Source organism: Lepidochelys kempii, chromosome 5, assembly GCF_965140285.1.
Source record: "Lepidochelys kempii isolate rLepKem1 chromosome 5, rLepKem1.hap1, whole genome shotgun sequence".
NCBI lineage: Eukaryota > Metazoa > Chordata > Testudines > Cheloniidae > Lepidochelys > Lepidochelys kempii.
In genome coordinates this window covers 13,543,253-13,568,165 of record NC_136384.1, presented here as the reverse complement: position 1 = coordinate 13,568,165, position 24,913 = coordinate 13,543,253, and the positions used below count along the sequence as shown (strand labels likewise).

At 43.9% G+C, this 24,913-nt stretch overlaps 1 protein-coding gene across 4 annotated transcripts in view; it reads left to right on the top strand.

Moving 5' to 3' along the window:
- The window catches only part of ST8SIA5 (ST8 alpha-N-acetyl-neuraminide alpha-2,8-sialyltransferase 5), a 76,898-nt gene that overhangs the window by 15,521 nt on the left and 36,464 nt on the right, over positions 1 to 24,913 (top strand). For 2 of the 4 annotated variants that reach the window (XM_073343465.1, XM_073343463.1), the window contains exon 2: positions 9,956 to 10,063. The exons of the other annotated variants lie outside the window; for them this stretch is intronic. In XM_073343465.1, coding sequence (XP_073199566.1) covers positions 9,956 to 10,063 — 108 coding nt within the window. The remainder of the gene's footprint in view (positions 1 to 9,955; positions 10,064 to 24,913) is intronic. 4 annotated transcript variants of the gene reach the window in all.

Below are 24,913 nucleotides of genomic sequence, written 5' to 3'. Positions count from 1 at the left end.
CTAATGTGTGTGTAAAGCTTTGTAATTTTTACTTCAGTTGTGGCTCAATCTTACCCTTGATTGCTTTTTGCATTGCCTTTTTTATTTCCTATTTTCTAGTGTATTTATTGCTCAGTAGCCCATAGAACCCCTACGCATGCTGTGGACTTAATGTCCTGTTTCCCCAGCATGTCCTTACCCTCTGTTGCTTTAAACCATTCCAGTTCATTCAGCCTTTCCCTCACCCCTCTGTAATGTTCTGTCCTGACATTCACTGTCCCTACACTGTCTCCTTTTAAGTTTCACTTTAGTCCTAATTATTCCTTGTGGATGAAACTGTAAAAGTCAAGCCCTGTCTACGCTGTTTGGACACTGCAGGTCTCGTGGCACATAAGAACATAAGAATGGCCCTGCTGGGTCAGACCAAAGGTCCATCTAGCCCAGTATCCTCTCTTCCAGCAGTGGCCAGTGCTAGGTGCCCCAGAGAGAATCAACAGAAGAGGTAATCTTCAAGTGATCCATCCCTTGTCACCCATTCCCAGCTTCTGGCAAACAGAGGCTAGGGACACCATTCCTGCCCATCCTGGCTAATAGCCATTGATGGACCTATCCTCCATGAACTTATCTAGTTCATTTTTGAACCCTGTTATGGTCTTGGCCTTCACAACATCCTCTGGCAAGGAATTCTACAGGTTGCCTGTGCGTTGTGTGAAGAAATATTTCCTTTTATTTGTTTTAAACCTGTTGCATATTAATTTCATTTGGTGACCCCTAGTTCTTGTGTTATGAGAAGTAGTAAACAGCATTTCCTTATCTACTTTCTCTACACCAGTCATGATTTTATAGACCTCTATCATATCTCCCCTTAGCGTCTCTTTTCCAAGCTGAAAAGTCCCAGTCTTATTAATCTCTCCTCATACAGAAGCCATTCCATACCCCTAATAATTTTTGTTGCCCTTTTCTGAACCTTTTCCAATTCCAACATATTTTTTTTGAGATGGAGGGACCACATCTGCACAGAGTATTCAAGATGTGGGTGTACCATGGATTTATATAGAGGCAACATGATATTTTCTGTCCTATTATCTAACTCTTTTTTAACTATTCCCAGCATTCTGTTCACTTTTTTGACTGCCGCTGCACACTGAGTGGATGATTTCAGAGAACTATCCACAGTGACTCCAAGATCTCTTTCTTTAGCGGTAACAGCTAATTTAGACTCCTTCATTTTATATGTATAGTTGGGGTATGCTTTCCAAGACTTTGCATTTATCAACACTAAATTTCATCTACCATTTTGTTGCCTAGTCACCCAGTTTTGAGAGATCTTTTTGTAGCTCTTCACAGTCTATCTGGGTCTTAACTATCTTTAGTAATTTTGTATCATCTGCAGATTTTGCCACCTCACTGTTTACCTGCTTTTCCAGATCAGTTATGAATGTTGAATAGGACTGGTCCCAGAACAGACCCCTGGGGACACCACTATTTACCTCTCTCCATTCTGAAAACTGACCATTTATACCTACCCTTTGTTTCCTATCTTTAAGCAAATGGGATGTCACACAAAGCAAACTTGCCCCATATGGAAAGCAAACCTTGATCTCGGCTCTCCTCCCAACCCTCTTACCTTGTTGTTGTCTCTCTTGTCTCATGTCCTCACTTCTGTTTTGTATTTTTTACCATACTATCCCCCTCATCTAGCAAACTCCCTTTCTCTCCCGCTTCAGTCCACCTCTTCAAGCAATACCTCCTCCCTCATTTATTTCAATAGTTTTTTCTTTAGCCCTTATCTGCACAGTATTCGAGCAGCCCAGAGTCATTCATGGGTGTATCCTTACAGCACCCCTGTGAACTAGGCAGGTATTCTTCTTATTTTACAGATGTGGGATTGAGGTCGGAGAGATTGACCACCTGACTTGTCTAAGGTCACATGGGAAATCTGTTAATGAGCCAGGAATACACATTGCACTTTCAAAGGGCATACTATGTGTGACGGATTGGACCCCCCTTCCGGGGTGTCACCTGATGTGCTGGGGTCTCACTGAGCCCACCATTTCCACGAGCCTGGGTTTCCTCACCCTGTTCCACTGTGCCAGGCCCTCAAGCCTTCTCCAGCACACACACACATGTAGGGACACACCCAGCTGCAAATGGACACAGAGACACTGAGATCAGCTCTGTGTGGGAGGAATCAGCTCGGGGATTGCCCAGAACTCATGTGAACATCTCCTTTGGGGTATAAACGCAAAATAATATTGTCTTGCGCAGTATAGAAAGATCTGCACAGTGTATGCTCATTAAAATTCACCCTCTCCCTCAATGTGGAGAGAGATATGCACAGCTTTTTGCCCCCTTTCCCCCCTGATATGAATCACACAAACTGGGTTTTGAAATAAACAAGAAATAAGTTTCTTAACTATAAAAGGTAAAATTTTAAGTGATTATAAGGGATAGCAAACAGAACAAAGCAGATTACTGAGCAAATAAAACAAAACATTAAAACTAAGCTTAATACACTCAAGAAAATAATTTCTCACCCTAAATGTTGTTTTAGACAGGTTGCAGAGTTTCTGTAGCTTAGAGTTCCAGCTATTTCTCTTTACAGATTGGACCCTTGTCTCAGCATGGACTCAGCCCCTGCCTTTCCTTTCAGGTGTTTTTAGCAATCTTCCTTCTTGGATGGGGAGGCAATGGAAAAGACTCCTGTTTGCCTTACTCCCCAGCCTTAAATAGAATTTACATAAGGTGGGAACCCTTTGTTTCCAGTGGAAAAATACCAGCAGCGTTCAAGGTGGTACTCCATACCACGGGACATCCCTTAGACGACCCTGCAGTGTCAAAGCAACATCCCAGGAAGTTTTTCAGGATGGTGGGAGATTAGTATCTCCAAAGTTCTGTTGTCCTTCTTAAATGGCTCATTCAGGCTGATTGCCTACTGTGGGTGGGTGTTCCCCCAAATACACACACAGTTGTAATTGTTACAAAGTCAATACTCCTAACCTCAGATACAGAAATGATACATGTATACAAATTGGATAATTCATATTCACTAGACCATTACCTTTTCAATGATACCTCACATGAGCCATCTTGCATAAAATATTAATTATGCCATATTCGTATCATAACAATATTTCTATTAAGAATATGGGGTGTAATGTCACATTATGAACATTAATTAATGAATCTTCAACCCTCCTCCCAGCAGGGTATGTTTTATGATCCCAATTTTAGGTTTGGGGAAACTGAGGTACAGAGTGATGAAGTGACTTTCCTAAGGCTACAAAGTGAATCTGTGGCACAGCTGGTGTTAGAAAGGCAGAGCTCTCTGGTTTCCACTCCCAGTGTCTGACTATTAGATAATTCTGCCTCAGGTAAGGACTTGAGATAGAAGATAAGCATGTAGAAGATAAGCAAGGAATGAGAGTAAGAGAATGGAGAGAGAGAAAGAGTGAAGACAGTGAAGAGAGAAAGAGACAGGAAGACATTGGGAGAAGTGTGAAACACACTGATTTCTCCTCCTGTCAGGGATAAAGTTCCCCTTACTGGGGGGTGGGATTATCTTCTAACTTCAGTGTTACCCTTCGCCAGACCATGTGTGGGATCAGCAGACTTAGGTTTCAGGTTTGCTTACAGGCATTAAATGACATTGGATTCAGTCCATTGATGCTTGCCTTTGAGTTTATTCACCCTCTCTAGGGTAACTGCAGTACAACAGATAATGGGGATGTCAGCCTGACAAATTATGGTAAATACCCCTCATCCTGAGAAGAAACAAGTGAGCTGGAGGTTTCTTGGGACTGGTTGACATTAGAGGTGTTTGGGGTCTTCTAGTCTCCCCCTGACTAGTTTGCATGGAGCCTTCATTGCTATTCCGACCTTCTTGGAAATGAATGCTGAGCTTTCAGATGGTTAATCAGTTCTTCATTTGTTTGTCCTGATCTGCCCTATGACACTCCAATGACAAAGAGGTAATTATTTAGACTGTGATCAGTAGTGGGCAGATCAGTGCAGGAGCTGCACGAATGATTAGGACCATCCTTCTGTTTAGGGCGAGGATGGGGCCATCAGGGACCAGGTGAAGCCCTTCAGAATCTTCTCTCTTGTTTGAGCTGAACTTTAACCAGATATCTTGCATCCATATTGTACCTTCAGAGCTGCCCTGAGATGGAACCTCTGTAATCTGATGAAATGATTATATGGATCCTAAATTCCTTATCTTAGTTCATTCACTTGCTTGGTCTTGCTCATGTAATATTTCAGAAACCCATGATTATTTGACCTCTCCTGCTACTAAAACCTCAGTTCAGGCAGTAGTGGTTTCTTATTTGGATTTTCACAAGGGGCTTTTTGCTAGGCTGCCTGCTGCTTTCTGACACCACCCTTGACAGGCCCTCCAGAATTATGCAGCCTGATTAATTTTCTGTTTTCCCATTATTTTCACATTACTTCAGTGTTCATTCAACCACACACTAGCTCAATCCTTGTAGCTACTGATTAAGGCCAAAACATTGCTATTGACATTTACTGGCCTGAAAACTTCCAGTCTTCTTTGTTTAAGGGAGCTGACTTGTGAGTACTTTCTAGTGCAAGTCTGTAAAACTCAGTCTGTCAAGAGGGTCATACTCCATGGTGAATTGTTGCCTGTGTGTTGGCCTCTAAATTAGGATCATGCACTCCCTTCCATCCACAGTAGAACTTCCTCTGATATCAAGGAGGGATTTTTCACAAAGATCAAGGGCAAGATATGGCATTTATGTAGTAACGGAGGTCTTAATTATCATTGTTATTTGTTCGAGATTTTTATTGTCATGTTCAGCATCAAGCAGTGGGGAAATATGCTAATTTAAGGGGGAGACGATATTTTATAATCATAAAGCCATCATTTGCAGCCACAAAAAAAGTGCAGACATATCTTGGGAGGCTGTTTTTGAATATTTGATTCTCTGTCCCAATTACATATTAGGCCACTATTTCTGCCTCCACTTTCCCTTCCTTCCCCATCCTCTTTTCTTGTTTCTTTTCTTCTTGTTGTTTCTTTCTTCCTTCTCCCGCCCTCACCCCATTGCATTTCTTCCTCTGGCAACTTTCAATTCCAGAGGCTTATCTTACCTTTTCCTCACTCCAGCCACTAAGATGATAAGCAACAAAATCGTTAATGCTGACTTTTTAAGTGTTGTTGTTAGGCTTTTGAATTAATACCCCAATGAGATAGATTGGTGGGGTGGTTTGCACATCTCAGAGCCATTGTTTCAAGCTGTCTGCAGATTCAGGCAGAAAACGCTGTGTCAATTTACATTTTGGTCTTGTCTATATGGACAGTTAGTGTGCAGCAAGCCAGGGTATAAATCTACAGTGCAATAGCTTACCATGAGCTAACTAGCGGTGTGGACCTTGCTACCTCACACTAAAAGTTCCGTAGCACACTTTGATCTATTCCCATTTCAAACAGCAGTGGATCAAAGTGCACTACGGAACTTTTAGTGCATGGTAGCATGGTCCACACCACCGACTGGTGCATGGTAAGCTAGTACACTGTAGATTTACATCCCAGTTTGCTTAGTAAAAAGAAAAGGAGTACTTGTGGCACCTTAGAGACTAACCAATTTATTAGAGCACCGGAAGTGAGCTGTAGCTCACGAAAGCTTATGCTCTAATAAATTGGTTAGTCTCTAAGGTGCCACAAGTACTCCTTTTCTTTTTGCGAATACAGACTAACACGGCTGTTACTCTGAAACCTGTCAGTTTGCTTAGTGTTAATTCTCCATCTAGAGACAAACCCTTAGTTCATGTTTTCAAGGTTTTCTTCACAACCACAAGGAACTTTTAAAAACTTCTTAAAAACTAAAGCTGAGATTCTGAAGCATTGGCCTCACTCTGCTCTTTTTGAAGTCAAAGGTAAAACTCCTACTGATTTTGATAGGAGCAGAGTTAGGCCAAGGCAGAGAGCTTTTGAAAAATCTCACCCTTAGTTTTCCTTGCAATTTGTTGTTTATGCAAGTTGCCTTACTCATAAGAATAGTTCTATTATGAAATATAGAGTTATAATAGAACTCCAGAAAATACATTACAAAGGCATGGACCCGATCCTGCATACCCGTATTCCTCCTTGCAAGTAGTCCTAGGATTGCTGTAATGTATCTTCTTGAGTGGTAGTGTAGCTCTATATGTCGTTAAATTCTTGAATGGTTCCATGTGTCACTCCTTCCTTAGTGAGGGATCCTGACACCTACCTTGACACTTTTTCTCTCTTTAAACTCAGCTCACAACCTTGTGGCTTGTCCTTACCATGAAGAGAGAACACATTCATAACCAGACCCTTAGTTGCACTCCTTAGGTATGTGTGTATCTTAATTAGATCTCTTCTCTGCCATTTCAGGCTAAGCATGTGAAGCCTTTCCTCATAAGATATACATACCCTCCATTCCCTTGCTGATCTCCTCTTGGATCTTTTCCAAAATATGAATGCCGTGCTTTAAACTTCATGCCTCAATTGCTGCATGGTGTATTCCAAATGAGGCCTGAGAAGAGGGTATTATAGCATGGAATTATCATTTCCTTTATGAACAGATCCTCCTGTCTGAGCATTTGTTCTGCTTTTCTCCGAGAAGTTATGTGCTGTGTAGAGATGCACGAGAGGGCAGAATTTTGCTTCACATTTTTAAAGTGTTTTTCAATGATCTGAAATCCATCTGTCTGAATTTTAGCTATTGCACAGGAAGGGTCATGTATAAGGGACACACTGATATGAATTATACGTCGAGATGAGCGACCTTCTACTTCAGCTTGCAAATGTTTATGTGAATCTGAACTTGCCAAATGGAGCCTAAATCCAAATATCAACTCAGCTCTATGAAAGCACTGGGACTATTTGTCTCACTATTACTCCATCTTCTTGTTCACTACTGTCTTCATTAATTCAAAATAACTTTTTAGAGGATATACAATCAGACACATTTGACATTGGTTTAAATTTAAATCAAAACTCTTTAAAGCTATAAAGTGCAGTCACCAATCTGCTGGACTGAGGAACCTGGAAGAGAATAACAAGTATTTATTCCAACAGGCACAAAATCTAAAGTAGTCAGCAGGAGTGAAAGCTTTCTCATGCCTGCTTTACCCTAACATGCCACACAGAAATATGCACATTGCCTTTCTCAGAAAGTTCTGTTTGCAGAATGGAAACCAGATGGGAGATGGTCCAAGCTCCTGAGCACATATCCGAATCTGGAAGTGGGCTCTTACACCTGTGCAGATTTCCCATTGACTTCCATGATTCTCCACTTGGGAATAAAGGGACACGTTAATGGGTTTTGTTGCAGGAGTGGGGCTCAAGAAAGCAACTTTTTTTTTCATTGGATCGTCTCTCTTTTAATGTGCTACATGGAGGAATTAGAATGATCCCTTTTGATTCCAGGGTGCTTTGGTGGAAAGAGAGCAGAATGGATGGATCACATTTTATATACTGGTTTTCCCCTGCCAGGCAACTGTCTAAACTGGCCATTATTGTAGCGCCATCTAAAATGAATGCAAACTCTAAATTTGCTCTACAACCTGGTCTTACTTCATGATAATTCAGCATACACTTTTGCACTGGCTAAATATTTCTGTTTATCTTTGGAAAGTCAATGGGACACATTCAGTTACACATTCAGTTAAAGGCCATTGGTCTTTATTCCAAGATGTCTGTAAACAGAGTTATTGTTACAGAGGGAATGACATGTTATCATTTCATAAAGGATTTTGTATTTACATTTTGGCTGTGACTGCCATTACCTGCAGAGCCAACTAGTCTAGGAAAAGTATGGTGTCTAGCACACTGGGCATCTGATCTTGGCTGGTGCCTTTGGACTATAGTGCCAAACAAATTAATAATAATCATTGCAATGGGCAGTGTGATATCTGCATGGTGGATACTCAAATTTATCCTTAGTATATTATGAGTATATGACATAATTAGCAGCATGCTGGCAACAGACCCTTTAAATACTATATCAGACTACTATAGTAGTTTCCAACTGGAGTTTTTTGGAAAGCCAAAGCTACATGATAGTCACATGATTCCCAGCAGCCCCAACCTCCATTGCGGGCTAGCACACACAATAGATAGATTGGAGGTGGACTATGGCCATGCAGCTGTGCCCTGCAAGAGGCTCATAATCAAGGTAGGTGGGAGGAGGCTAGTTTGCCATACTAGCCTGCACTAACACAAGTAGGAACCACTGAAACAACACCTACTAGTAGGTCATGTAGCAAACACTTTGTTGCAGATAAAGAGAGGTAACGGTGGAGCTACTCACATGCTGCAAGAACAAGCTTGTGAACATTTGTTTGAACTCCACCTGGCCGTTTGGTTTGACCGTGTTTGTTTCCCTTCTTATTTGCTATTTGCACAAATGGGCTTTTGTTTACACAGATGTTTGGGGGATGGCTGTTCATCTTAACATCACCCACATTAGCTGGCGAGAAAGAGTATTTGTGGTAGACAAACTCTGGCTATTCACTGTGTGCTATTCATTTTGTGAAATACTGCTACTTTGGCGCACTAGGTATTTAGCAGAAATTAGTGCCAGAGATCTGACTGGGATTTACTAGTGCCTTAGAACACCTATAACAAGATAGAAAGTATGTGCCCGCCCACAGATTTTCCCCATCTGAAACAAGTAAACTGCTATCATATAGATTCCTAGGCCAGAAGAGACAATTGTGATCATCTAATCTGACCTCCTGTATGACACAAACCATAGAACTTCCCCAGAATAATCCCCAGGCACATCTTTTAGAAAAACACATACCTTGTGCAAGGCCAGAGAACAACTGGAGTTGTCCTCCTTCTCTTCTTCTGGAAGGAAGAAAACCCTTCATTTACATGTCTCAGGCAGTTCCTTCTTCCTAATTTACTTCCTGTGCAGATAACAGCTGTCAATTACACTGGTAAAAGGACATAGATGGATCACTTCCTCCCGCTTATCATCAACCAAATAACCCCCCTACATCTAAATGCCTTTAATTTCCTGAGAAATCAGCTGACAACCTGTTCCCTCATTACAACACAGCTCAACTTCTACACTATCCAGTCAGCCCATGCTGGTAAACAACTTTATTGGGAAAACAGTATTGTCACCCCAAGTGTTCAAAAATCATGAGTGAAGCCCACCAAATCATAGGATTGGCTTAAAAATCATGGTTCTTTTTCTTGGGCTGCTGGCTTTTGAACCTTTGGGGAGCTCTCGGCTCATGTTCTCAAGCTTTGCTCCAGAACCATGAGGGCCAGAAACCTTTTTTTAAAATGGAAGCTGAGATTCTCACATACGTACATGGTTCCCAGAGTTGGGGCTTTAAGAAAACTGCCTACTGTCATGATGAGTGTTTACACCAGTTGCAGCAGCAATGGCTCATATTTGTTTATAACACTTCAGTTCTCCAATCAGGGAATGGAAACAATACCATGTGACTTAGGCAAGCAATCAGATGTCATAATGACAGGGAAGGGATTCTCAAACCTTCTTCCAGCCTGGCCCACAAATCAGAGACATCTAAATTCCATCATTTTTAAACCTGTGGGTCCAAATTGAAACTGAGCCAAGTTTCAAAGCTCTTTGCACATACAATCATCTGGTTTCACACACACCTGTCTCTCTCTGTATGAAATTACCTACTTGGTCATTGTACACTTATTTTGCATGCATAACCCAGGTGCTTATCTTTGACAATTTGGCCTTTTAATTCCACAGGTTTTTGTTTTGTGTTTAGCAAAATCAGGCTGAGCAAAGTGAAAGCTCCAACCCTAACTATTAACAATAATAAAACAAGAGTCATGGCGCTTGATATTTTAATTTTTTAATTTAACCCCCCTCTCCCTCCTTTTGGTGAATGTCTCATATCTGCTGTATCAAGAAATGGACAACAGAACACATGCTGAAAGAATTAATCAAATGAATGACATGAACTATCAACTGCCTCATTTTCTTATTAGAGGGCTGCAGTTTAGCTGGCAGAGTGGAGAGGAGTTGGCAAATTGGACCGGGACCTTTAATTTCACGGATGATGGAGCAATGAAGAGTAGCAGTGACACAGGCACCAGGTACAAACACACAAGAGAATGACTTTGGAGGGGAGAACTCCAATCGATGTAGATCTCTCTTTGTACAAACTGGGGGCAACAGCATATATAACAGGGGCCAGATTCACCAGGCCACTCTGTGATGCAAAGCATCAAGGGCATACCTGTGCACCTAGCCCTCGATATTTATGTAGTTATATATATACATTGTAATTCCCTGTAGTAGAATTGTTAGGGTGCCTAATAGAAAAAAAATCATTCTGCCAAGATGTTACTATTCCCTTTATTTACTCTATTTTGAAAACTCTTTTTTCTTAAAGAAAATCAATTGAAATCCCCAAAAGTTTTACCATAGAGGTGTTGTTTCAAGTTTTTTGGAAGAAATGCCGGTGCCCTAATCTACTCCCATTGTTTATTAATTGATTGCTAAAAGCAATATATTTATAGTTGGTGGTTAAATGAAACACAGTTTGTATTATAAGGTGATTTAACCAATTTGGGCCCCAACTCTGCTATCAGGTTCACATGGACCAATCCTTGTATCCATGAAGACCCCATTGACAAGGAAAATGATTCACCTGCACAGATCCAGTTGCAGGACTGGGGTCAATACTGAGACTGTCCTCATGAGAATGTGGGTCTGTGTTATTCCCCCCAGCCTCAGAGGCTAGTCCCTATAAGAGATTAATGAATCTGTTACTGTTCCCAGCTAGGGGACTTATTTATTTAGCTCAAGCAATATTCTTTACCTATTTAGTGCTATTGGTCTTGAGGTCAAATCATGCTGTTGGCCAAATCATGCTGTTATCCAACATGGGGCTGCCCTCAACTCCCACTGACGTCAAAGGGAATTGAGGGTGATGAACATCTTGCAGCATCAGGTACAGTATATAGAAGGTATCGGGGTGGGGTAGCTGTGTTAGTCTGTATCCACAAAAACGACAAGTGTTGTTGTTGGTGGCACCTTAAAGACTAATGGATTTATTTGGGCATAAGCTTTCGTGGGTAAAAAAACACTTCTTCAGATGCAACTGAAGTATATAGAAGGGAAGCTCTTAGAAACACAGTTAAGCGAAAAATGTAATAATAAAAAAAAACAGGTCAGATCTATTTCCTGGGTATAAATACAACACTAGAGTGTCTGGATAAATTAAACTCTCTGTGTGAAATATCATCATAGAGTATTTCAGTAACCATACCCCACTACAGCTAGGGAGCTGACAGCATTTGAAAGGCAAACGGAAGTACAAAGGCTGGCCTGCCAAAATCATACAGTCGCACTCAACGAAAGTAGCTCTGCAATTCCTGTTAGGGATCCCTGAGCTGTAACGTGATACCATATCAGTGCTACCAGTTGCTCATTCTGTTTAACTAGACAAGGGAGCCTTGTGAAAAGAACCAACATAACTGCATTTTTAGCCCATGGACTAAAATATTTGGTTTACATATTTTTAAATTTCATTTGTTGTATTGATCTTTTTTATATTCTTTGTGTATATATTTACAGTCCACATATGCAAAGTCTTCAGTGTGGGCACTTGGCATAAGAGAAAACAGCATGAGACACAAAGAAAGAAATCTTCGTGCTGAGAATTAATAAAGGTAGAGATTTCCCTCCCCTAAGCACCCTTGATAGATGCAGTTGGACTATCCTTTATTGTTGGGCTGGAGAGCGAGAACTCTTGACTATGTTGTTCAAAGTAGTTATAAGGAAAACAGATACATTTGAGATTAAGAATTTGGATCTGATTTTCAACCTGCTTACTCCTGCAAAAGTTAGTGTCTCAGTTCAGATTCAGCCTGTTATACAAACAGGCTGTAAATGTACTAGTCAGATCTGGATTTCAAACCCCACTGAAGTCCAATGCCAAATGCATGTGTGAATGTTTGTAGAGTTGGGGGATTAGGATTTTGTGTTGTGGGTAAGTCCCTCTCTCAAAAATATATTAGTATGCATATGCCCACATCATATGTGACTGTAAATTGAAAATACATAAATAAGAACTATATGTATGAAATACCTGGAGGCGATACCATATGATGAATTGCAGAGCTAGTTGATAAATTGCATTTACCAGGCCCCTTTGGCCACCTCATCTGCCCTCTGCTCACTAGACTTTCCAGGGATTTATCCGAACACTCCAAAACTCTGAGCATCTTTACACCGTTGATATTTATTAAAAACTGCCAGCCACAAAAACGATTAATTCTTTCTACCAAATTTGGAACTTGCTGCCTAAATTACATTGGTCTGAGGTGTGTTGATTTTAATGCTATATGTAAATCCTTGGGAAGGTGTCTAATGAGCACAAGGTAGGTGAGGTGGTCAAAGGTGCATAGTAAATGCGATTTATCGCATAGTCTGTAGTTTATCAGAGAGTGTCACTTCCTTGTAAAGTGTTTATGTAAATATTTATATCACTTTGAACAGATATTATTATAATGCTATAAAACTAACACACCTCTGACAAATGCAGAGCTCTATGATGTATATAAATAATGTGTCTGTGTATGCAGCACAGAAATAAGGTCGCAGGGTATGGGGGGGTCATCACTTCTGCACTGCCTTCAGAGCTGGGCTCCCAGCCAGCAGCCGCGGTGCTTCCTGTAGCTGGGGGAGGTTCCCGGAGGTGGCTCTGACCCTGATTCAGGAGCAGCCCCTGCAGGGAAAGAGAAAGTCCTGTCCCTCCCCAGCCCGGCCAAGACTAGCAGCTGGAACCCAGCGCATGGTAGGAGGCCCCGTCTCCCGCAATACGCATGTCCCACAGGGGAGATCAGATTTCACACTCCATGATGTGTTTTTTCATGTCCGTGAATTTGGTAGGGCCCTAATCATACAGTATATTTGCACACTGCCGTCTGTGTTTGCTATTTAATTATTTTTAAAATAAATGATTACTAACCAATAAGGGTGTTATCCGAAGTGCAAATATGCATTCTAGCAATACTGACTTTAGACCCAGCCCTGGCCCAACAGACCCTTTAAAGACCTGTTGTAATGTAGGTAGATGGGTGCATCTGACATATTTCAGTGTCAGATGCCTGAGGATTGATTTTTGTACATTTGTATATGAAAGTGCTTGTGAATTATCCAGTGAAGGAAGAGAAATGATAGCATGTGACTTATCTGACTAATCACAACTAACTGGAAGAAGAGCTCTGCATAGCTCAAAAGCTTGTCTTTCATCCACAGAAGTTGGTCTAATAAAAGACATTATCTCACCCACCTTGTCTCTCTAATCACAACTAAGCGATACAGCTGAACATTTTGTATATTCACCAACAGTCCATAGAGTGAGAACAGACTTGAACTTGGACTCTGCTTCACCACAATCAAAAGTTTTGTTAAGAGATCCAAATGCTTTATGAATTGGCTTATTCTCATTCTTGCATGCCTCTGCACTCCATGCTTTTGGATGGTCTAGGAAGTGGAATTACCATGACAAAATACTTTGAAAATAGCTGTTTTTAGAATGGTTCCAATCCAGCCTGAATCAGGAAGCTATTGAAGATCACGTGAGAGTATTTTGATTTGCAGGCTTAGCAAACCAAAAAGGGTCATATAATTCTTGGTTACATGTTTGAAGTGTTTGAATGTTATCTCAAGAGGAAGCATGATCAAGTGCTCTGGAAGTAAGATCTTGGGTAAATCACAGGGCTGGGTGTCAGGATTCTTTTTCTGGCTAAGCTGCTGTTTTGCTGTGTGACTTTGGGGAAGTTCCTTAACCTTTCTCAGAATATCCACCTGGAATGATTTCCTATGACACAGGCAATGTTTGTAAACCCATTGAAAGCTTCATTTCTAAGGTGCAGTATATAAGGACAAAACAGCAGTAGTATCCTGAGGCTAGTTCTTTAATAAAGTGAGGTCAGATGGGGAGAAGCAACCCCCTACCTCAGGGCGTGATCCTATAAACCACTGTCATGCCAGCAGCTCTAAGAGAGTCAGTGGAACTCCTTACCTGAGTAAGAGTTTCAAGATTGGGCCACTACTCGCATAGCACTGCTATTGTCACATGCTTATGCTACAGTTTTAGTTCTACAGAACAAATCCTTGAAGGTCCAGAGTTTGGATTTACTGCCGTGCGTGGGGAACCCACATGGGTCACATGGACTTTCAAGTTCCCGAATAAACCCAATCGTATCCATCACATTCATTTTGCAGAATAATAATGGGATTCATTTATTCCAGCACAGCACAGAAGTTTCTTAAATTATAAGTCTTTAGCAAAACCACCAACTGATTAACTCGTTGAAAATCAGATTAACTGAAAGTTGATTTCGGCCATATCCCATTTCTCAAGATTGATCTTGCTATGTTGACTGTACACAGGATTTCATCTTTTTTATATTCATCCTGCTCTGCCCTGTTTTGGCTTGAATGTTCCTAAAGTCCTCTGCTTCTCAGTATTGCTTTTGAGTCTGAGGTTATTTTTGATAAGGGAATCAATGATGACTATAATGCAGTTTAATACAGGATTTTTCTATCACTGAGCATTTTGCAAGGAAGAGACCCATTTGTTCCAGTTGTCATCATTTTATTCATCCAGTGACTATAACTTAAAAAAAAATCTTTTATAACAAATTATAATTATGCTAAACTGACTTGATGAAAATAGAGGAAACCAGAAAGAACAACATTCACAGAGCAGTTTAAAATGCAGTATTATAATAGTTTGATCATCTCTGGAGAACAAACAGTGGTTTAATTTTTTCCTGGTGTCAACCACTCCAACCATTTAGAAACTCTACTTGAGAGAGGAGCGAGGATCAGCTTTGAAATTATTATCATTATTTTATGTAGGGTTGCAGGTGCTTAAAAAGATGAGGAAAAAAGACAATCCTCGTATTTTGACTGCATTTAGCCTTTGTCTAGGATTGCACAGGTGTGCTAATTCAGTTATTTCATTTATCTTCAGCCTAACAACTTTTGCCTGGTAACAAAAGATCCAATTAAGCTTTCAAATTAATTCAGGTTTTGCACAAATGAAATGCAGTTGAGCTGCAAAATGCAAAATGCAAGCTTAAAATAGGAAGCAAACTGCAGCTCTTGGGCAATTGAAAACTTACCCCAAGAAAATTCACATAGACAGTTAGGCCATGATTGGCCAATGGGAAAAGGTTACTCCTAGAGGTCTCAAAAACTGCACCAGATCTTCAGCTGATGGACATTGATAGCTCCAGGAACTGGCCTTCCCATTCCAGTGGGGCATATAGTTGCTAATCCAGTCCATAGGCTAGAAAGGAAGCTAGGCTGGAGGGTTTTCATGCATCTTTGTACCTTCGTTCCAAGGTTGGGATGGTGGGTGTAATTTTGTATAGAATTACTCCACATGAACAAATAGGTTATAACGTCAGTCTAATAATGTGTCCGGAGTGGGGGAGGCTTTTTGTAATTAAAGATGTTGCTGATATTTTATTTAATATTTGTGTTTTGATTGCATCCTAAGACCTCAGTTAGGACTGAGACACTTTCGTACTAGGTGCCGAAGGTACAGATATGAAGACACAGTCTTAGCCCCAAAGAGTTTACAGTCGAAGAAGGCAAGTAACATATGAAGGGTGGGAAAAGAATAATTCAAACCAATATATAAAATATTTATGTACATAAAGGCTGGGATTTTGAAAAGGACCCAAATCCCATTGTAATTCCCAGCCAGATAATGTCAGTGCCAACTAACCCCATTTGCCCCTGATTTCTTACAGCCATCAAGGGGCTGGGGCACATGACTTAGGAGGAGAGGCTGAGGGAACTGGGCTTGTTTAGTCTGCGGAAGAGAAGAATGAGGGGGGATTTGACAGCTGTTTTCAACTACCTGAAGGAGGGTTCCAAAGAGAATGGAGCTCGGCTGTTCTCAATGATGGCAGATAACAGAACAAGGAGTAATGATCTCAAGTTGCAGTGGGGGAGATCTAGGTTGAATATTAGGAAAAACTATTTCACTAGGAGGGTGGTGAAGCACTGGAATGGGTTACCTAGGAGGTGGTGGAATCTCCATCCTTAGAGTTTGTTAAGGCCTGGCTTGTCAAAGCCCTGGCTGGGATGATTTAGTTGGGGTTGGTCCTGCTTTGAGCAGGGAGGTTGGACTAGATGACCTCTTGAGGTCTCTTCCAACCCTAATCTTCTATGATTCCTGCCTTTTATAGCAACATACTTAGGGTGTGAGCCCTCAAATCTCCTTGGCTAGGATAGTAGTAAAGGGTAGTGGCTCACCTCGCTGGACTTGGCTCTTAATAGAGAAGGGGCCAAAATTCTTCACGAGAGAAAACAGGAAGAGCCCAAGGTATCGCTTGCGATGCTAAAAAGGGAAACAAAAAATAATATTGTTCAGGCATAATGATTGATGTTATAAGATTTGCCATGTGCTCTGATAACCCCCCCCCATATGGGTCATATGGACAACAAGATCAGCTGCTTATTTCAATCCGAGTGATGGGAATGAACTTGATTAAAATAAACAAACAGCAGTGTATTCAAAATGAGAGCGTTCTGGAAGGATGGAATTAAAATAGATTTCCCTGCAGCATCCCCCATCACTGCGTGTCACAAAGGAGCTGATGTGGTCTTGATGCATCACCCTAGAAAGCAAAAAGAGACCAAAGCCTCTCTGTTTCCAAAAATTAAAGACATTATTTTGACACATTTTGTCCTGGGCATGCCTTCCGAAGAGAAAACATGACAATCCATGTTACGGTTGATATTACCAGAAGTCCCTCTCAGAGCAGTCAATAACCATGTAAGATGACCCTGAAAGTTTGGAGGCTGCGGTATTCTTATCAGTACTGTTACATAGTGTCCTCTGCAGGGAGGGTTTACTCTGGATGAGTAGACAAACAATGGGCTACTAGTCTGAACTTTTGATGCTTCCTCAAGGACTGCTTTTTTTAGTTCCTGATGATACTCCTACCACTGCTGCAATGTAGGTGTAAGTATAGGTTCGAAGTGACCATGCAGATGCAGGAGAATATACTGTAAGGAACGATTCTGCAATGGCAGGACTAGACCTTAGGTCAATTACCATCTCTATTGTCTGTGATAAGCATATTGAGCAGCTGAGCTAAATAGTGCTAAATCCCAAATGAGCAATGTATCAAATTGAGGAGGAGGTCAAAATCAGAATTCTACTGAACAGGAGATGAGATCTGTTGCCAGGAGGACACAGACAGGAAGAGATAGTAGTGGTGAAGATGGCATCCCCTGGAATGACCATCATAATCGTAATTGTGCAGATGTGTCAATTGTCTGCAGATGTCATGGGGCTTTCTCACATGATTCCAGAATGGAGACATCCCTGAAATCCAACAGGAGGAACCATGAACATCTCCAAGGGCTAGTCTAAGCCAGAATCACTACCGTGGCGCAGCTGTACTGATTTAGCTGTGTGGATGTAGCATGGCTAGTGCTCTCTGCTGGCAGGAGAGATCTCTCCCGTTGGCTCAATAACTCCGCTTCCCTGAGCTTTGTTGGTGGGAGAGCATCTCCCGCTAACATAGCACCGTGCACACCAGCACTTAGGTTGGTGTGCCATACGTTGCTCAGGGCAGTTGCTCAGCTTTTCCACACTCCTGAGCGACTTAAGTTATATCAAAGTAAGCGCTAGTGTGTACAAACCCTAAGATTCACTCAGGTGGGGATGCATAAGGCTAGGGTCATCATCAGTGCATACCCTGTGGTGCAGATTAGTAGCTAAAAGCTAGAGGCCCCTCTTAGTGATAAGCGCACATCCACAGTTTGGGAATTCAGGTCCAGTGTGGGGAAGCATCTGAATTTTTGGATGCTTGACTGAACACCTAGAATTTGGAAAACTGGGCAAAATATCTCATGGGAACAGCCTTCCTATAAAGAAAAGGAGTTCTTGTGGCACCTTAGAGACTAACAAATTTATTTGAGCGTAAGCTTTTGTGAGCTACAGCTCACTTTATAGGATGCATTTGTAGCTCACGAAAGCTTATGCTCAAAAACATTTGTTAGTCTCTAAGGTGCCACAAATACTCCTTTTCTTTTTGCGAATACAGACTAACACGGCTGCTACTCTGAAACCAGCCTTCCTATAGGTATCTTGGCACTTCAGACGCAGTCTCTAATCTGAAAGTGGAGAAGCTTGTGGAAATGGAGGAGAACTAAGTTAGCCAAACATTTCAGAACCTCATAAAAGGTTTGGTTCTAAAAACTAGTGAAGGTTCGGAGATTCACAGATTTTTAAGGTCTGAAGGGACCATTATAATCATCTAATCTGACCTCCTGTATAACACAGCCACAGAATCTCACCTAGTAATTTCTGCAATAAGCCTGTAATTTCTGTTTTGAGTGATAGTGTATCTTTTACACAGATATTCAGTCTTGATGTAAAGACTTCAAGTGATGGAGAATTGACTGCATCCCTCAGTAAACTGTTCCAATTGCTAATTACCCTCACCGTTAAAAATGCATGACTTATTTCTAGTCTGCATTTGTCTAGTTTCAGGTTCCAGTCATTGGATCTCATTATGCCTTGTTCTACTAGATAAAAGAGCCATAAATGCCGACTCCATGGGTGCTCCAGGGGTGGAGCACCCACAAGGAAAAAATAGTGGGTGCTCGGCACCCACCAGCAGCCCCGCGGATCAGCGCCTCCCACACAACCCACCGGCGGGCCCTGCGAATCAGCTCCGTCCTCTCAGCGCCTCCCACCCACCGCAATCAGCTGTTCAGCAGTGTGCAGGAGGCGCTGGGAGAGGGGGGAGAAGGGGCGGGGATGGAGTGGGGGGTGAGAAGAGACAGGGTGGAGTCTGGGGCAAGGGGAGAAGTGGTGGTGGGGTCTGCGGCAGAAGGGGGTTAGTGCACCCCCTGGGAACCGAGGAAGTTGGCACCTATGTAAAGAGCCATATGCCATCAAAAATCTCTTCCCCATGTACGTACATGTAGACCAGGATGAAATCACCTCTTAACCTTCTCTTGGGTAAATGAAACGTGTGAGACTTAAGAAGCTCAATCTTATAAGGTATGTCTCTTCCAATCCTTGACTCATTCTTGTAGCACTTTTCTGAACCGTTTCCAATTTTTCAGTATCCTTTTTGAAGAGTGGACCCCCCGCCCGAACTGGATACAGTATTCCAGTAATGGTCTCCCCAAAGCCATATAGAGGTAACATGATCTCCCTACTCCAGTTGATATTCCTCTGCATGGGTGCTGGGACTAAGGGTGCTGGTGGTGTTGCCCCCATCTCCCCCGTTCCCCCTGGATTGAAGAGGTATCCATTACATACAGGGTTTACAGTTTGGTTCAGTGGCTCTCAGCACCCCTACTATAAAAATTGTTCCAGTGTCCCTGTTCCTCTGTGTATACACTTGAGAATAGTGCTCAGCCTCTTAGCTACAGTAGCACCTTGGGAGCTTATGTTAAGTTGGCTATCTACCATTACCCCAAATTCTTTCCAGTGTCATAGTCTGTCAGTGCTCTTCTTTCCAAACACGTTCACCCATCTGTAGCCCTTACTGTTGCCACTGCCTTTAATTTTTATTAGTGCTATTATTACTTACTCTGTCAGGTCAGGCTATGCCTGCTTACCAGAGTAGATGGTATTCTCTGTGGCTCATCAAACCCACTGTCTTGTGGGTAGCCCGGAAGGGTGTAAGGCTAAGGGAGCAACCCCTGACAAAAAAGCCCCAGTGCCTTGTGGGTGAATTCAGGAGAATGGAAGACGATGAGAGTAAACTTAGAATATTTGGAGTGGAGCCCCAGAGGCGGTTAGGTGCTAACATTTTAGTATCTTCAGCGGATCGGGTACCAGATATATTGGTTCTTCCTCTCCTATGGATTTTACTGGTGATGCTAAGAGTGGGGTCCTGATGCATGAGCAACTCAGGGCCTCCATATCATTTGCCCAGGCTTGTGCCCTGGAGAGGTACTCCAGCTTCACCTCGAACATCGACACAACACGGGAGGCAGCAATCACTGGTTCTAAGCTCTTACTCGATTGGTGTAGAGTTGAGTGCCAGGGGCTGCCTCCGACGGTGGGAGAGATCAGCGAATCTCACTGGACAGCTGTAAGTGGGGGAACAGTCCCGCTCTTGTGGGGAACTTTCCTGGCTTCTGCACTACCCCGGTGAAGTGGGCTAGCGAAAGGATCTGAGTCCTCGCTCCCACTTCCTTTACCCAGTGGCCTCCCTGCCCTTGAGGACTCCCCTTCCACTCTCCTGTCTGGCAGAGTCCTCGTAACCCCAACAAGGCTGGGCCCAGGATTCCTGGGGGGCTCAACCCCCAACTCTGCTGTGGTCACCTAGGAGGGGCTAGGTTGTCCCCACTCCGGGGTACTCTCTCTGCACTGGGCACTTCTCTGACCATTACATACAAGTTAAAGCAAATGCAAGTTATTTAATCAACAATTAAATTTAAAAAGAATAAGGAAGAATGGGAGCGGTTAAAGGAAACACATCACCCCGCTCTGTGGCAGGGAACATCGCAAACAGTGTCTCTGGAATGTCAGGGCAGTTCACAGTCTGCTCCTTGTAAGTCCCAGGCCTCCTGCTCAGGCCCTGGCTGTGCTGCAGGGATGCTGTGGGTTGGACACTTGCTCTGGTGGTGGCCACACGCTCTCAGGCTCTAAGTGGTAGGACCCTTCTTCCCACTGTCGCCCCCGTCCTGTTGGGGTTACGATCCAAGCCTGGCCTGCAGAGCCTGTTGGCTGAGGCGTCTCTCTGTGCTGGGCCTGCTGCCCAGGGTCCCCCTCGGTCTCCTCAGCTGCTCACTGCACCCAGCTCCGGACTGCTCCAGCCCCAGCTCCACCGCTCTGTCTCTGCACTGCTGCTGCTGCTCTGCCTCCAGCTCCCTGGGCTGCTTCTCTGGCCCCTCTGGCTCTGGTTGCTACAGCTCAGCTCCCAGGACAGGTTTGCTCTGCAGGCTGCTTCTGTGACTCTGCTCCCAGCACTGACCTGCTTCCTGGGCTGCTTTTCTGGCCCCTCTGGCTCTGGTTGCTGCAGCTCTGCTCCCAGGGCAAGTCTGCTCTCTCTGGGCTGTGCCTCTGGCTTTGGGGCTGCAGCTCTGCTCCCAGGACAGGGTCTGCTCTCTCTGGATCTGGCACAGCTCTGCTCCCCAGCTTAGCTTGGGCCCCTGCTTTCTCTGTAGCTCGGCCCCACTCTGCCTGTCTGACCCAGGCAAATCCAGCTCATATGGAGGAGGACGGGACCTCCCTGGCCTCCTGACTCCCTGATTAGCCTGCTCGCCCTGTCATTCAGGCTGACCTGGAGCATTGGCCTCTCCCCATTGTTCCTGGGGGCTGTCAGTCTCAGGGTTCTGATTCCCCATCGACCTTTCCGCCTTTTTAGTATCGGGAGCTAGAAAACCAAAACACCCCCACTGAATGTTAGTAAGGGGGCAACAGTCCCCTTACACCACTATCGCCTGCCATAAAACTGGGCAGCCCACAGACAATAGGGTGTAGTCCCACCACAGTTTGCCTGCTTCAGTGGGTGCTTGGAGCTTAGTTTTATAACACGACAAGTGGATTGTAACCAACACACCAGGCAAATCCAGTAAAAGAAAGAAAACATCCTTAAAGATAGGGTGCTGGAACATTCACACCGTGACAACTGGATTATCTAAGGACCTTCAGCAGATCAAAGATGCACGTAAAACTGCCATGATCAATGACAAGCTGAAACAACTCAATGTGGATATCCCATCCCTCCAAGAAACCCGGCTAGCATCACATGGCTCTCTTAGAGAAAATGACTACACATTTTTCTGGCAGGGGAAAAGCGCAGAAGAAATGCAAGAGCACGGAGTGGGATTTGCCATCAAGAACTCACTTCTGGGGATGATTGAGCCACCTACGAATGGATCAGAGAGAACTTTGGCACTATGTTTGTTCACATCTGAAGGCCCAGCCAACCTTGTGAGTGTGTATGCCCCAGCACTCACCTTGTCTTCTGATATCAAGGACCAGTTCTATGACCAGTTGAACCCTGCAAGGTGGGAGTGTCCCAGTGCTCGGGCTAGAGCCCAAGCCTGACCGTCTACATCATGTGGTGGGGCATCTGCCCCACACTGACTCATAAGGGGTTAATAGAGCCCTTGGGAGGCTGCACAGGAGGCAGCCAATCAGAAAGAGGCTGCGATGAGCAGGCAATCAGGGCTGGGCTGGCCCATATAAGAGCAGAGCAGCTTCAGTCACTCCCTGGAGCTTGAGGAGGACTGGCTGCCTGGCAGGCGGAGGCCAGCCAGCCAGCCAGCCAGCCAGCCAGCCAGCCAGCCAGCCAGCCAGCCAGCCAGCCAGCCAGCCAGCCAGCCAGCCAGCCAGCCAGCCAGCCAGCACCCTGGGCAAAGCGGTGCTGCAGGCAGAGACTCAGGGAGCTAAAGGCAGCTCCTGGCAGGCTGCAGAGATCTGCAGGCTGAGGCCCTGAGGCAAGGGCAAAGAGGGTGCTGGGGCCGTGGGGAAGTGGCCCAGGGAGATCTACAGACGAGTCGGAGGTGACACAGCAAGTGGCAGCCAGTCTCAGGGTCTGGGACCCAGAGTAGTGGGCAGGCCTGGGTCTCTCGCTCCTCCCCCCCCCCCCCCGCCACTTGCCACTGAGGAAGTGGCTGGACTGGGACTGTGATACTGTCCCCCGGGTGGGGGGAACATGGAGTGTGGCACAGCCTGAGGGCTGTGTCATGAAGAGGATGCTGCAGTCTTGGGAGTAATGTGGGTCCCAGGAGCAGAAGTGACGGTGCAGAGACATCACCAGTAGAGGGCACACTGATGTACAGAGTGAATCCCCAGGACAGCCAGCAGGAGGTGCCACAGTGGTGAGTTGAACCTCATCACACACCACAATTGAACAGCCCCTTAGCCTGAGCCCCATCAGCCTGAGTCAGCTGGCACGGGCCAGCTAGAGGTGACTAATTGCAGTGTGGACATACCCTGTGTAGCTTGAAAGCTTCTCTCTCACCAACAGAAGTTGGTCTAATAAAAGCTATCACCTCACCCACCTGGGACCAACATGGCTGCAACAACACTGCTTAAAACACAGGCCTGGCACATGGTTTTATTAGCCACTCCGAGACCCAGCAAAGGTTCACCAGCAGTAGGCTGTGTGGGGCATTGTTTTTTACTGCCTTTCTGAGTACAGGCCTACAGCAGTGTTGCAAAATAGACAGGCTTGGCCTGCTAGGCCAGACTCTTATTAGAGAGAAGGCAAAAGGCGAAGGATAGGAAAGCAAAGAAATAAGGGAAGGAAGGATAAGGACACACACCCAGTTTCACATCTGGGATTTTTCCAGAGCCAGTGAAGGTGGCGATGTCATTGGGGTCCCTTTGACTGGCTGGGACTGGTCAGGGCATTGCTCAGGCCCAGGACAAAGAAGGGCCAGTGGTGTTGTGGTGGACTCTAGGGTTTCAGGAGACGCGAGTAGCAGCCACGATGGTGAAGCTTGCACCTTCCTGCTTTTCTTTTAGTCACCAGCATTTTTGGCCGACAGCTGCTGCTGCTTAATTTTTCCCCATGAGGTTTTCTTTTAAGGAGCCCAAAAGGGAGTGGTGGGTGGAGTAGTCTTTCCTCTTATTATTCTCTTTACTAGTTTGGGCTAATTTTCTACACACCAATTTTGGTCTATTGATTTTTTCAGTCCGCCACTTTTCTTATTTTCCAGGCATGCTGTTAACACAGTCTTTAAATTAACTGACTAGGCCTTTTTTGTTTAGACTAATTTAGTCTTTCTGTCTCCCTTTCCCACCTTCTCCCATTAATTATTATTGTTATAGGGTATTATGGCATTGAATGAACTTTTACTCCCTCCTTACCCTTGATCTTACAATTAGGATAACTTTGTAGGCCCAGTTATTACAACCTCCCCCCCCCAAGTCACGCCTTCACTTTAAAGACCCTTCCCTTCCCAATATCTATCTACCACCAATGAAGTGAGCTGTAGCTCACGAAAGCTTACGCTCAAATAAATTTGTTAGTCTCTAAGGTGCCACAAGTACTCCTTTTCTTTTTGCGAATACAGACTAACACGGCTGCTACTCTGAAACATAGCTACCACGGATAGTTTATCAGACTGCAGAAACAGCATACAAAGCAATGTGACTTTTTTGTCCCGTGCCCCTAGAGGAGTGTAAATTGATCCACATGCTGTACTGTTCCCACTCCCTTGCCAGTTCTGAGCTGCTATGAAAGCAGGAATTCCATTTGGCAATGATATGTTTTCAGGTGTTCTTTTTCACAGATACCATGTGAAAGGTTATTTCATTTAATGTCAGTGGCTGGAGTCATGCACTCAGTGTTGTTGGTGCAATCTCATTCTAGTTAACAGGGATCCACTGGTATAGAGTGAGAGCAGAACCAGAACTCCTGGGTTCTCATTCTGGCTCTGCCACGCCAGTCATTTAACCTCTGCATTAGCTTCCTCATCTGTAAAATTGGGAAATTACCTACCTACCTTTCAGGGATATGGTGAGGATTAGGTTATATTTGGACAGCCTTTGGAAGATGTAAAATGCGAGGTAAGTGTTACTGTGTGGCTAACAAATTTGAGGTCAGAATTTAAAAGGAGATAATACATTCATCAATTTATTTGGGCCAAATCCTGAAATCTCTGTTAATGGCCAAACCTTGCTAGCCTTATTCTCGTATTCACATTGAATTATTCATATGAGTAAGGCAAGAGAGATTTGGCCCTCACTCAGATCCTCCACTGAAGTCAAAAGGGCTTTTCCCTTATTTAGAATTTCATAAAAGCCTGCAGGACCTGGCCCTTTACTTCTCATTTTCTTAGCCACCGGAAGGTGTTTGGTTTTGGAGAAAAGCTTGTTTTTCCTACAGTGAGCTCATAACCCTGTCCATATGGCATCAGGATCCCTTGCTGTGGAAGTATGACTCTCGGTCATCACAAACTGAGCATGATGACTTAGA